The sequence below is a fragment of the Pristiophorus japonicus genome, chromosome 6 (assembly GCF_044704955.1).
Source record: "Pristiophorus japonicus isolate sPriJap1 chromosome 6, sPriJap1.hap1, whole genome shotgun sequence".
In the NCBI taxonomy this organism is placed as follows: Eukaryota; Metazoa; Chordata; class Chondrichthyes; family Pristiophoridae; genus Pristiophorus; species Pristiophorus japonicus.
The window spans coordinates 46,370,550-46,383,344 of NC_091982.1; the positions used below are offsets into that span (position 1 = coordinate 46,370,550).

Genomic DNA, 12,795 nt, shown 5'->3' on the forward strand with positions numbered 1-12,795 from the left:
GTGGCTTGCCCAGCAGAGCTGATCAAGTGTGGTCAGTGCTTCAATGCTAGGAATGTTGGCCTGGACAAGAACACTAATGTTGGTGCGTCTGTCCTCCCAGGGGATTTGTAGGATCTTACAGAGACATCGTTGGTGGTATTTCTCCAGTGACTTGAAGTGTCTACTGTACATGGTCCACATCTGAGCCATACAGGAGGGCAGGTATTACTATGGTCCTGTAGACCATGAGCTTGGTGACAGTTTTGAGGGCCTGGTCTTCAAACACACTTTTCCTCAGGCGGCTGAAGGCATTACTGGTGCACTGGAGGCGGTGTTGGATCTCGTCGTCGATGCCTGCTTTTGTTGATAGGAGGTTCCCGAGATATGGGAAGTGGTCCACGGTGTCCAGGGCCGTGCCGTGGATCTTGATGTTTGGGGAGGCAGTGCTGTGCAGCGAGGACAGGCTGGTGAAGGACCTTTGTCTTGCTGATGTTTAGCGTAAGGCCCATGCTTTCATATGCCTTGGTAAATACGTCGACTATGTCCTGGAGTTCAGCCTCTATGTGTGTGCAGGCGTTGCCCGCGTACTGTAGCCCGACGATAGAGGTTGGAGTGATCTTGGACCTGGCCTGGAGATGGCAAAGGTTGAACAGCTTCCCACTGGTTCTGTAGTTTAGTTCCACTCCAGCAGAGAGCTTGTCAACTGTGAGGTGGAGCATGGCAGCGAGGAAGATTGAGAAGAGGGTTGTACAGCAGTCAACTGAAAGCATTTATTAGTCATCCTTTACGGGATTTCTCCACAAAACCAACAGCAGTCGCAACAAAAATAAACCAGGCTCATTTATTGAAGTGATTTATTGTAAAATGGTTAGAATGCTCCGCTTAAGAATGCAAAACACCGGAGAAAGTGTTTTTTTTTTTAAAAAACACAAATGAACTGACTGAAACTGGCAACATTTGGAGTGCACTGTATGGACACTCTCTCAGACATGAATACAGCTCCCATCCAGCTTCCCAAAAAGTGTTCTTTTTTACCTCAACAAAACAGCTGGTTGCAAATGTCAATTTTCTACCCTCCTTTTATAAATGCTCCCATTGCTTTAGAACAATTTATTTGACTTAAGGCAAAATATATTTTATTTTCCACGCAATTGCAGGGATGTCAATGGAATGGAATATCAGGCGCTGTGTATAACGGGTGGCAGATCCGATACCGCCTGTTCTGCGCCACCGCCAGAGGCGAATTTCTAGGCCTGCGTGTTCAAACTCAAGGAGCATCAGAGAACCCTAATGATCATACGTGCACACTTTTCAACAGGGGGGGGGGGGGGACACAGAGGATGCCAAATGAGAAATAGGGCTCGTGTGTGATTTTCACCTCTTTCCCCCCCCAGCCCAGAGACAGTGTAGCACACAATGGGGATCACACCATCTCTACTATGCTTTCATAGGTTGAGAGAGCGCGGACATACCTGCTTCTCCACAAAGTCATTTGTTATAACATACCCTCCAGCAATTTGATCATGGGCAGTAGACCACGAGAAAGCAGACCATTTGAGGCTAAAGGTTTTAAGGATACAGGAGCATACAGCTGCTTAAGGGATTGTTAAAAGAAAATAATTTATAAAAAATAGCAGATGCACAAACACATTTATCTAATATATCTATTATACAACAGATGTGTTTTAGATCACTCTAGTTGTGCAAATATCAAAATGCAAGAAAGTCCCCATTTTCAAACACAAAGCAACCTTAATCTGAAAATCAATACTTCTAAAGCATATAAATTCTTCAGTCTGACTACATGGAGGAAGATACAAATGACCCTGCTTAAGTTGACAGCTGGTCCATTAAAGGTCAGAATCCCATTGCTGTTGTTTGGTTGGGCAGTAGGAATTGAGAGGAATCCAGCAGCAGTCTATGAAAGTGCTCATTTGAACTGATTGTCGATCAGGGTACCTTTCATCTTAGCTTTCTTCGCCTCCAACTCCGCCTGTAGAGAAAGGAAAACAGCTTTTATTTATAAAGCGCCTTAATGTAGTAAAACTTCCCAAGGTGCTTCACAGCAGTTTTATAAGACAAACAGATAAATTTGACATCGAGCCACAAAAGAAGAAATTATGGCAGATGATCAAAAGCTTGGTTAAAGGTTTTAAGGAGCTTCTTAAAAGGAGGAAAGAGAGGTAGAGGCACAAAGATGTTTAAGGAGAGAGTTCCAGAGCTTAGGGCCCAAGCAGCTGAAGCCACGACCACCGATGTTTGAGTAGTTATAATCAGGGATGCTCAAGAGGGAAGAATTAGAGGAGTGCAGACATCTCGTGGGGTTGCGAGGCTGAAAGAGATTACAGAGATAGGGAGGGGGCGAGGCCATGGATGGATTTTTAAACAAGGATGAGAATTTTGAAAACACAGGAAACTTAAACCTACCTCTCCGTTGAAAACAATACCCCAAGTTAATTGGAAGCATAGATGAGAATTAAAGCAGTGAGTTTTACTCCTATTGATTCTATTTCTTGCAATTACATTAGTACTGTGTATTTACAATAATTTGTGGCTATGAATGCTACAGATTGAAGGGGCCAGCTTATTTTTGATGTGCTAAACTTGTTGCTCAATAACAAAAAAGTCTAGTTTATATGCTATACGTTTTGTTTTCTGGAATGAGATCTAGGAATAAAATCCTACAATAGCATGATCTGAGTATGCAATGGGTGTGCACTCAACCTCAACACCAAACATCCTTCGGCTATTTGTTGATTTCAGCGAGGGCAAGGAGGAGCAAGCTTGAGTACCAGCTGTCAAGACTGAGCTAATAAAGGTCACATTCATATTTGTGTAATACCACTGGCGCATGGACCAATTCAGACATCTGGCCCAGCAGCAAAATCCTAGCTGGATTACTGGATATTGCAATGCTGCACTAGCAGGCTTCTGCCACTAAGACATCCGTGAGCTGTGGAAATGAAAGTTGTGTCCTTTTAAAAAAAGAAGACATTACACTGCACGAACATTTTAATTTATTTGTGGAACCTGAGATTTTCTGCAGGTTCCAACTGTATCCTGAACTTGGACTAATGGATCTTTCACACTTGATGCAAATGATGGCAAAAATGCTAATTCACATACCAGTTCCTGCAACCTCTTCTTGCTCATGCCTTTTCGTTCCAGCTGCTTCTCAATCACTTTGGCGTTCTGTGCATAGGAATCAGCAATCTCCCTCTGTCGAATATACAAAACATGAATTAGCAACATTGAGTAACAATTTTTAGACGAGTGACAGAAGTTCCTGGGAGCAAAATGGAGGTGGTCCTCCAAACTAGTGTGGGCTAACCTCAAATGATTTGGGGGTGGGGGTGGTGCCGAGGGTCTTGCACCCCCTCCCCTCGACCTCCGCCACTGTCCCATTGCATGATTGTCTGAACATTATATATGCAAAATAGTGCTTATCCAGAACAGCTAGAATATTCCAGTTTTAATTCAAGAAAGGCTGGGATTTTAGCTTAGAGTATTTTCTGAACAAGAGTGATGGCAATAACTTACTTACAATTACTTAGTGCCTTTAATATAATAAATGGTTCAATACAATTCAAAGAGGAGAAACAGCTGGCGGGCTATAGAATTAGGGAAGATGAGGTTTTGAGGTAGCATTTGAAGGCAAGGCAAAGGGTTTTAAGGAGATAACTTTCTTTTTAAATGTATGGCTTTGATGGCTAATGGTTATCATGGTGGACCAGGAATTCACGAGGTCAGAGTTGGAAGAGCAGAAGGCACGAGCTGGTGCAGAGTGAAGAAAAGGTGGAGTGAGGTGACGCTTTGAAAGATTTGTAAATGAAGATTTTTAATAATGTGTTGGGAGATGGAGGCCTTTAGAGTTCAACGAGGGCTGGGATTGATGGGCGAGCGGGATTAAGTGAGACACAGATGCGGGCGATGAGTTAAGAGTTTAAGAGATAGAGTTACATAGAAACATAGAAAATAGGTGCAGGAGCAGGCCATTCAGCCCTTCTAGCCTGCACTGCCATTCAATGAGTTCATGGCTGAACATGAAACTTCAGTACCCCCTTCCTGCTTTCTCGCCATAACCCTTGATCCCCCGAGTAGTAAGGACTTCATCTAACTCCCTTTTGAATATATTTAGTGAATTGGCCTCAACTACTTTCTGTGGTAGAGAATTCCACAGGTTCACCACTCTCTGGGTGAAGAAGTTTCTCCTCATCTCGGTCCTAAATGGCTTACCCCTTATCCTCAGACTGTGACCCCTGGTTCTGGACTTCCCCAACATTGGGAACATTCTTTCTGCATCTAACCTGTCTAAACCCGTCAGAATTTTAAACGTTTCTATGAGGTCCCCTCTCATTCTTCTGAACTCCAGTGAATACAATCCCAATTGATCCAATCTTTCTTGATAGGTCAGTCCCGCCATCCCGGGAATCAGTCTGGTGAACTTCGCTGCACTCCCTCAATAGCAAGAATGTCCTTCCTCAAGTTAGGAGACCAAAACTGTACACAATACTCCAGGTGTGGCCTCACCAAGGCCCTGTACAACTGTAGCAACACCTCCCTGCCCCTGTATTCAAATCCCCTCGCTATGAAGGCCAACATGCCATTTGCTTTCTTAACCGCCTGCTGTACCTGCATGCCAACCTTCAATGACTGATGTACCATGACACCCAGGTCTCGTTGCACCTTCCCTTTTCCTAATCTGTCACCATTCAGATAATAGTCTGTCTCTGTTTTTACCACCAAAGTGGATAACCTCACATTTATCCACATTATACTTCATCTGCCATGCATTTGCCCACTCACCTAACCTATCCAAGTCACTCTGCAGCCTAATAGCATCCTCCTCGCAGCTCACACTGCCACCCAACTTAGTATCATCCGCAAATTTGGAGATACTGCATTTAATCCCCTCGTCTAAATCATTAATGTACAATGTAAACAGCTGGGGCCCCAGCACAGAACCTTGCGGCACTCCACTAGTCACTGCCTGCCATTCTGAAAAGTACCCGTTTACTCCTACTCTTTGCTTCCTGTCTGACAACCAGTTCTCAATCCACGTCAGCACACTACCCCCAATCCCATGTGCTTTAACTTTGCACATTAATCTCTTGTGTGGGACCTTGTCGAAAGCCTTCTGAAAGTCCAAATATACCACATCAACTGGTTCTCCCTTGTCCACTTTACTGGAAACATCCTCAAAAAATTCCAGAAGATTTGTCAAGCATGATTTCCCTTTCACAAATCCATGCTGACTTGGACCTATCATGTCACCATTTTCCAGATGCACTGCTATGACATCCTTAATAATTGATTCCATCACTTTACCCACTACTGAGGTCAGGCTGACCGGTCTATAATTCCCTGTTTTCTCTCTCCCTCCTTTTTTAAAAAGTGGGGTTACATTGGCTACCCTCCACTCCATAGGAACTGATCCAGAGTCAATGGAATGTTGGAAAATGACTGTCAATGCATCCGCTATTTCCAAGGCCACCTCCTTAAGTACTCTAGGATGCAGTCCATCAGGCCCTGGGGATTTATCGGCCTTCAATCCCATCAATTTCCCCAACACAATTTCCCGACTAATAAAGATTTCCCTCAGTTCCTCTTCCTTACTAGACCCTCTGACCCCTTTTATATCCGGAAGGTTGTTTGTATCCTCCTTAGTGAATACCGAACCAAAGTACTTGTTCAATTGATCCGCCATTTCTTTGTTCCCCGTTATGACTTCCCCTGATTCTGACTGCAGGGGACCTACGTTTGTCTTCACCAACCTTTTTCTCTTTACATACCTATAGAAACTTTTGCAATCCGCCTTAATGTTCCCTGCAAGCTTCTTCTCGTACTCCATTTTCCCTGTCCTAATCATGACAGTCTTCAAAACCCATAACAGAGTTACTTACAGCGTCTAACATAGGAACACGTTACGCCCCTCAAAACTGTTTCGCTATTCAATTAGATTATGACTGATCTGCACCTCAACCCACTGTTGCTCCATATCCCGGGATACACTTATTCAACAAAAATCTCAATCTCAGTCCTGCAAATTTCAACTGACCCAGCATCCGGCAGGTGGGGGGGGGGGGGTTAGAGAAAGAGGTGAGAAGAGGGGGAAGAGTTTAAGATTTGCACGAAAGTGTTTCTCGATTTCACTCTTAAATGGCAGAGCTCCGATTAGATCATTCCCCATTTTGTTTTGTATTCCCATATTTGTAAAGAGTTTCCCTATATCTACCCTATCGAACCTCTATAATTTTAAACATCTCAATTAGTTCACCCCACAACCTTCTAAGCTCAAGGGAATACAAACCAAGTTTATGCAACCTCATAATTTAACCCTTTAAGCCTCAGTATTCCTCTGCTGACTATGTGCTCTACCCCCTCCAAGGCCAATTTATCTTTCCTGAATTTCAGTGCCCAAAACCGAATTCCAGATAGAGTCTGACCAAAGCTCCGTACAATTAAGTATCATTAAGTAAAGGATTAATCAGATGGTCCTGAAGTCTACTAATGTTATACTACTACTGATGTCTTGTTATATTGTAACAATGTTAACATTTAGCCTTTGCCTATTAAGCAGGGAAGTTTAGATCAATTTAAAGTACCACTGCACCATTGGGCCAGGGCTGACCCTGCAGCAATGGTCAGTTTCAGGATGAAGTAATAAAAGGCTTAATGAAAGACTGCCATTGAATCATTTGAAAGCAGCATGGAAAAAGTTAGTTTGGCAAAGGAAAACATTTGGGTATACATTGGGCCCAAAATTCCATATTGCCAGTTTTTGGCTTTATTTCAGATTAACGGCCGTTTTTTGAGTCAGAAATAATGCCCCCCAAAAGAGTCCGAAGTTTCGCCAAAATTAGTTTTCATTTTGCCGCAGCGCAGAAACACCTCTGGTTTTCAGGGTGGAGCTAATTTTTCCACCAAAAAAGTGAGGCCCGTTCTGCGGGTATGCCCAAGCATTTAAGTTTCCAGGGTAACGCAAGGCACAATGGGAAGGAAGGAGCTGTCTCGCTCCGGTTCCCAGGCATGGGCGGAAGGAAATGTGGGCTGAGGGCTGCTTTTATGTAATTGTGTAAAGGGAGCTTTACTCTGTAGCTAACCCATGCTTTACCTTCCCTGGAAGTGTTTTGATGCTAAACTTCCCATCCGAGCAGACGGCTCGCAAATGGCCCACCGCACCGCCCCTATTCCTGGCCAAATGGCCTGCTGCAGCCGCCCCTATCGCTGGCCAAATGGCCCGCCGAATGTTTTATCACAGTAAATATTAAGTCCTAAAAATAAAATAACTTTCTTTTATAATGAAGTAATTCAAAGATAATATTGCATCACTACATTCAATAGGAACATAATAAATACAGGTCAACACAACAAATCAATCCTAGGCCCCCGTTAACGCCGATTTCGATCAGACTCCGATTTGGTACGGTAAGGTTTTAAAAAGTGGTCCTTAGTGCTGTCCTTAAAAATATCCTTATTGGCGAAACGTGCAAAAATTTAATTATGGGTGGGTTTGACCGAGTGATGTCAGAAAAATGATACTTAAAAAAAAAAGTCTGTTATCTGTTAAGGACGACGTTATACCATTGGTGAAACTTGCAAAATTAAGTTAGCTCCAAAAAACACCGCTTCAAAAAATGGAGCTAAATGGTGGTGAATTTTGGGCCCATAATCCTTTTGCATTGGTATGAATGACACAGAAACAGTGACAGATTATAATTAAAGGTTTAACTTGGTAGAATAGCAATAATATGGAAGAGTGAAGCTGTCAGTAAGATAACAAAGGAAGGGAGTTATACTGGTTAGCTCAACGGAAAAAAAGTCTTGTTAAGTAAGGAAAACTAAAGAAAGAGATAAGTCAATTAAATTCTCCTTATATTGAGTTGTATTTTATTAATGATGTACTGTAGATGTGTGAGGACTTCAGAGGAAGCAAGTGAAATGTATAAAAACAGTTTGGTTGTAATGAATATTTGGATTCGTAAAGGCTCAAGATACTGAGTTCAGAACTGTAACACGATGGGAGTCCCTCAAACATACCAACTGGTTCAGTTGTAAGTATTGTTTTTTAAATGTATTTTTAGTACTGTTGAATAAATCTGTGACACATGATTTTCAAGTACAAGAAACATTGACGAGTAAATTATAAATAAGAATCCATCCTCCAACATAGCTACCATGCTAATGACCTGCTCAAAAAATTCAACTAGATTAGTCAAACATGACCTATCCTTCACAAATCCTTGCTGACTCTATGGTCAGCACATACTTGTCCAAGTGTTCAGTCACTCTGTGTCTGATAATAAATTCCAGTAACTTCTCCACAACTGATGTTAAACTGACAGGTCTGTAGTTTCCTGGTTTCTCCCTCCTTCACTTCTTAAATAATGGAGTGACACCTGCAACTTTCCAATCCAAAAGGCACAATCCAAAGAGCAGGGATGTTATGCTTAAATTGTATAATAATCTGGTTAGGCCACGGCTGGAATACTGCGTGCAGTTCTGGTCGCCATATTATAGGAAGGACGTGATTGCACTAGAGAGGATGCAGAGGAGATTTACTAGGATGCTGCCTGGAATGGAGAATCTTAGTTATGAGGACAGATTAGATAGGCTAGCTTTGTTCTCATTGGAACAGAGGAGGTTGAGAGGAGACCTCATTGAGATGTACAAAATATTAAGGGCCTATTTCCATTGGTGGAAGGTCTATTACGAGGGGGGCATAGTTTTAAGGTGGTTGGTGGAAGGGTCAGAGGGGATTTGAGGGGGGGGGGGTTCTTTACGCAGAGGGTTGTGGGGATCTGGAACTCACTGCCTGGAAAAGTGGTGGATGCAGAAACCCTCACCACATTTAAAAGATGGTTGGATGGGCACTTAAAGTGCCGTAACCTGCAGTGGAGTGTAGAATGTTTCAGTGTAAGGGGTGTCGCAGTTGTGTGGGGCGGACTGGTTGAGCTGGGTGCTCTTTACCTTTCCGTCATTGTTCATAGGTTTATATGTAACCTTCAGGACTGCTGACCAAGGGCCGTGCGGCTTTTTGTTGGCCGGCACGGACACGATGGGCCGAAATGGCCTCCTTCTGCGCTGTAAATTTCTATGTTTCTAATTCCTGAATCTAGAGCATTTTGAAAAATGCAACTGCAATCTCCTTACCAATTTCTTTTAATACTTGGGATGGAAACCATCAGATGCTGGAGATTTGTCTACTAAAGTCCTTTTAAAATTATGAAAGATTTTGATAGAGTCAACACAGTTAGGTAGAGTTGATACTGTTTTCACTTGCGGGGAAGAGCAAAACTAGAGATCATCAATATAAGATAATCAATAAATCAAATAGGGAATTCAGAAAAATCTTTTTCACCCAGAGAGTGGTGAGAATGTGAAACTCGCTACCACAGGGATAGTTGAGGTGAATAGTATACATGCATTTAAAGGGAAACTAGATAAGTGGAAATGATTTCATAGTAGTTATGTTACAGGACTAGTAATCCAGAGGCCTGGAGTAATAATCCAGAGATGAGAGTTCAAATCCCACCACGGCAACCGAGCAATTTAAATTTAGTTAATTACATAAATCTGGAATTAAAAAAGCTAGCATCAGTTATGAAACTACTGGATTGTCGTAAAAACCCAACTGGTCCACGATTGTCCTTTAGGGAAGGAAATCTGCCATCCTTACCTGATCTGGCCTACTGTAGTGTACAGTTACACACTTTTCAAGAAGGCACAGAAAGAGGCCACTAGCTAAAAATTGATTAATTTGATTTAATACAAGCTTTGACTGGACAAAAGGGAGGAAAAAGGCACCAGCCTGGGGCAGGTGGTGACTCATCACCAATTAAGGGCAATCTCTGCGGTTGAGAACCAGGCTGGTTTTATGCATAGATATATAAAAAGGAATAGAGTGACTAAAGTAAATGTTGGTCCCTTAGAGGACGAGACCAGGGAATTAGTAAATGAGGAACATGGAGATGGCAGAAACTCTGAACAAATATTTTATATCAGTCTTTATGGTAGAGGACATAAACAATATTCCAAGTGGACAGTCAAGGTGCTATGGTGGGGGGGGGGGGGGGGGGGGGGGGGGGGGGGAGGAACTTAACACAATCACAATGGAGGTGGTACTCAGTAAGATAATGGGATAGCACATTTAGTGAGTTGGTCACACCGCAGGCAAGGGTTAGGACAGATAGTGAATGGGTGACCGAGAGACAAGGCAAGGGCAGGAAGGTAGTGCAGGAGTCCCCTACGGTCATCTCCCTCCAAAACAGATATACCGTTTTGGATACTGTTGGGGGAGATGACTTACCAGGGGAAGGCACCAGCAGCCAGGTTCATGGCACCATGGGTGGCTCTGCTGCACAGAAGGGCGGGAAAAGAGTGGGAGAGCTATAGTGATAGGGGACTCTATTGTAAGGGGAATAGATAGGAGTTTCTGCGGCCGCAATCGAGACTCCAGGATGGTATGTTGCCTCCCTGGTGCAAGGGTCAAGGATGTCTCAGAGCGGCTGCAGAGCATTCTGGAGAGAGAGAGAGAGAGAGAGTGTGAACAGCCAGTTGTCGTGGTACATGTAGGTACCAACGATATAGGTAAGAAGCGGGAAGAGGTCCTGCACGCTGAATTTAGGGAGCTAGGAGTTAAATTAAAAAGTAGGACCTCAAAGGTAGTAATCTCTGGATTGCTACCAGTGCCACATGCTAATCAGAGTAGAGGGAGCAGGATAGTTAGAATAAATATGTAGCTTGAGCAGTGGTGCAAGAGGGAGGGATTCAAATTCCTGGGACATTGGAACCAGTTCTGGGGAAAGTGAGACCTGTACAAAAGGGACAGTTTGCACTTGGGCAGGACTGGAACTGATGTCCTAGGGGTAACATTTGCTAATGCAGTTCGGGAGTGTTTAAACTAATATGGCAGGGGGATGGGAACCTATGCAGCGAGACAGGGCGAAGTAATATGGAGTCAGAAACAGACTGTAGAAAGGTAAAAAGCAATAGTGGAAGGCCGAGTAAACAAAGGCAAGAAACAAAAAGGGCCACACTACATCATAATTCTAAAAGGACAAAGGGTGATAAAAAAAACAAGCCTGAAGGCTTTATGTCTTAATGCAAGGAGTATCCGTAATAAGGTGGATGAATTAACTGTGCAAATAGATGTTAACAGATATGATGTGATTGGGATTACAGAGACGTGGCTCCAGGATGATCAGGGCTGGGAACTTAACATCCAAGGGTATTCAACATTCAGGAAGAATAGAATAAAAGGAAAAGGAGGTGGGGTAGCATTGCTGGTTAAAGAGGAGATTAATGCAATAGTTAGGAAGGACATTAGCTTGGATGATGTGGAATCTATATGGGTAGAGCTGCAGAACACCAAAGGGCAAAAAACCTTAGTGGGAGTTGTGTACAGACCTCCAAACAGGAGTAGTGATGTTAGGGAGGGCATCAAACAGGAAAATTGGGGTGCATGCAATAAAGGTGCAGCAGTTATCATGGGTGACTTTAATATGCATATAGATTGGGCTAACCAAACTGGAAGCAATACGGTGGAGGAGGATTTCCTGGAGTGCATAAGGGATGGTTTTCTAGACCAATATGTCGAGGAACCAACTAGGGGGGAGGCCATCTTAGACTGGGTGTTGTGTAACGAGAGAGGATTAATTAGCAATCTCGTTGTGCGAGGCCCCTTGGTGGGGGGGGGGGGGGAAAAGAGTGACCATAATATGGTGGAATTCTACATTAGGATGGAGAATGAAACAGTTAATTCAGAGACCATGGTCCAGAACTTAAAGAAGGGTAACTTTGAAGGTATGAGGCGTGAATTGGCTAGGATAGATTGGCGAATGATACTTAAGGGGTTGACTGTGGATGGGCAATGGCAGACATTTAGAGACTGTATGGGTGAACTACAACAATTGTACATTCCTGTCTGGCGTAAAAATAAAAAAGGGAAGGTGGCTCAACCGTGGCTATCAAGGGAAATCAGGGATAGTATTAAAGCCAAAGAAATGACATACAAATTGGCCAGAAATAGCAGCGAACCTGGGGACTGGGAGAAATTTAGAACTCAGCAGAGGAGGACAAAGGGTTTGATTAGGGCAGGGAAAAGAGAGTACGAGAGGACGGTTGCAGGGAACATTAAGACGGACTGCAAAAGCTTCGATAGATATGTAAAGAGAAAAAGGTTAGTAAAGACAAACATAGGTCCCCTGCAGTCAGAATCAGGGGAAGTCATAACGGGGAACAAAGAAATGGCAGACCAATTCAACAAGTACTTTGGTTCGGTATTCACTAAGGAGGACACAAACAACCTTCCAGATATAAAAGGGGTCAGAGGGTCTAGTAAGGAGGAGGAAACTGAGGGAAATCCTTATTAGTCGGGAAATTGTGTTGGGGAAATTGATGGGACTGAAGGCCAATAAATCCCCAGGGCCTGATGGACTGCATCCCAGAGTACTTAAGGAGGTGGCTTTGGAAATAGAAGATGCATTGAGAGTCATTTTCCAACAATCCATAGACTCTGGATCAGTTCCTATGGATGGAGGGTAGCCAATGTAACCCCACTTTTTAAAAAAGGAGGGAAGAGAGAAAACAGGGAATTATAGACCGGTCAGCCTGACATCGGTAGTGGGTAAAATGATGGAATCAATTATTAAGGATGTCATAGCAGCGCATTTGGAAAGTGGTGACATGATAGGTTCAAGTCAGCATGGATTTGTAAAGGGAAATCATGCTTGACAAATCTTCTGGAATTTTTTGGGGATGTTTCCAGTAGAGTGGACAAGGGAGAACCAGTTGATATGGTGCATTTGGACTTTC

General features: G+C 43.3%; 1 protein-coding gene across 1 annotated transcript in view; it reads right to left on the reverse strand.

Moving 5' to 3' along the window:
* Positions 1 to 819: 819 nt before the first annotated feature.
* steep1 (STING1 ER exit protein 1) overlaps positions 820 to 12,795 on the reverse strand; it is a 63,757-nt gene continuing 51,781 nt past the window's right edge. The window contains exons 6-7 of the mRNA XM_070882043.1: positions 3,106 to 3,198; positions 820 to 1,972 (exon numbers count right to left, since the gene is read on the reverse strand). Of these exons, the coding sequence (XP_070738144.1) occupies positions 1,910 to 1,972; positions 3,106 to 3,198 (156 nt within the window). The 3' untranslated portion in view covers positions 820 to 1,909. The remainder of the gene's footprint in view (positions 1,973 to 3,105; positions 3,199 to 12,795) is intronic.